The 935-nt window shown below is 68.1% G+C and overlaps 1 protein-coding gene across 1 annotated transcript; it reads left to right on the top strand.

The window, feature by feature from the left end:
• EMIHUDRAFT_76819 (putative peptide methione-S-sulfoxide reductase) lies at positions 1 to 704 on the top strand (the record flags this gene model as incomplete). Its single annotated transcript, XM_005763860.1, has 2 exons — positions 1 to 285; positions 354 to 704. 2 exons carry the CDS (start codon positions 1 to 3, stop codon positions 702 to 704), a joined length of 636 nt encoding a protein of 211 aa, XP_005763917.1.
• Positions 705 to 935: the final 231 nt, after the last annotated feature.

Here is a 935-nt window from a genome sequence, read left to right on the forward strand (position 1 = left end):
ATGGCCGCTCGCGGTGTCGACTATGAAAAGCTCGGCGGGCGCGGGTACGGCTCGATAAAGTCGTGGGGCCGGGAAGCGGGACAGTTTGCGCTGAGGGATGAGGTGCCGTCGACCTCGTCCGACGGCTTCGAGGTGGCCACAGTAGCGGGCGGCTGTTTCTGGGGAATTGAGCTCCGACTGCAGCGGCTCGATGGCGTCGTCGCGACCTGCGTCGGGTACACGCAGGGGCGCACGCGAGAGCCCACGTACGACGACGTGTGCGGCGGAGGCACGGGCCACACCGAGGTCGCGCGCATGCAGCGCCGCAAGCTCCGTCGGGAAGCTGCTAGAGCGCGCGCGCTGTCTCGTCTTAGGCGGTGCAGCTCATCTATGACCCAGAGGTCCTCGCGTACTCGACCATCTGCGAGACGCTGCTCGCGTCGCTCGACCCGACCGCCGTGGACCGGGTGGGCAACGATTACGGCTCGCAGTACCGACACGGGATCTACTACCACTCGGACAAGCAGCGCGGGGTGGCAGAGGCGGCGATCGCGGACGCGCAGGCCAGAGCCGGCCGCCGCAAGGTGGTGACCGAGGTCAGGCCGGCGACGGTCTTTTGGCCCGCCGAGCAGCACCACCAGCAGTACCTGCAGCGCGGCGGCCGGTTCGGCTCGCCCCAGTCGGCGGCGAAGGGCTGCAGCGACCGCGTGCGGTGCTACGGGTGAGGTGGGGGCGGGGACGGGCACCGAGAGAGAGGCGAGAGGCACAGGCTGCCGAGCGACTCCTGCGCGTCGTGCTCGCGGCGGTGGCAGTCGCGCAGAGCTGAGCAGCTGACGCAGCTGCCAGCTCCAGCGCAGCTCAGAGATCTCACGCCGCCGCGTGCCGCGGGCATCGACATCATCGAGCCTCGCATTCGTTCGCACTTTCTTTTTCTCGCTCTTCTATAATATCTTATC

This window comes from Emiliania huxleyi (assembly GCF_000372725.1).
Source record: "Emiliania huxleyi CCMP1516 unplaced genomic scaffold EMIHUscaffold_614, whole genome shotgun sequence".
NCBI lineage: Eukaryota > Haptophyta > Isochrysidales > Noelaerhabdaceae > Emiliania > Emiliania huxleyi.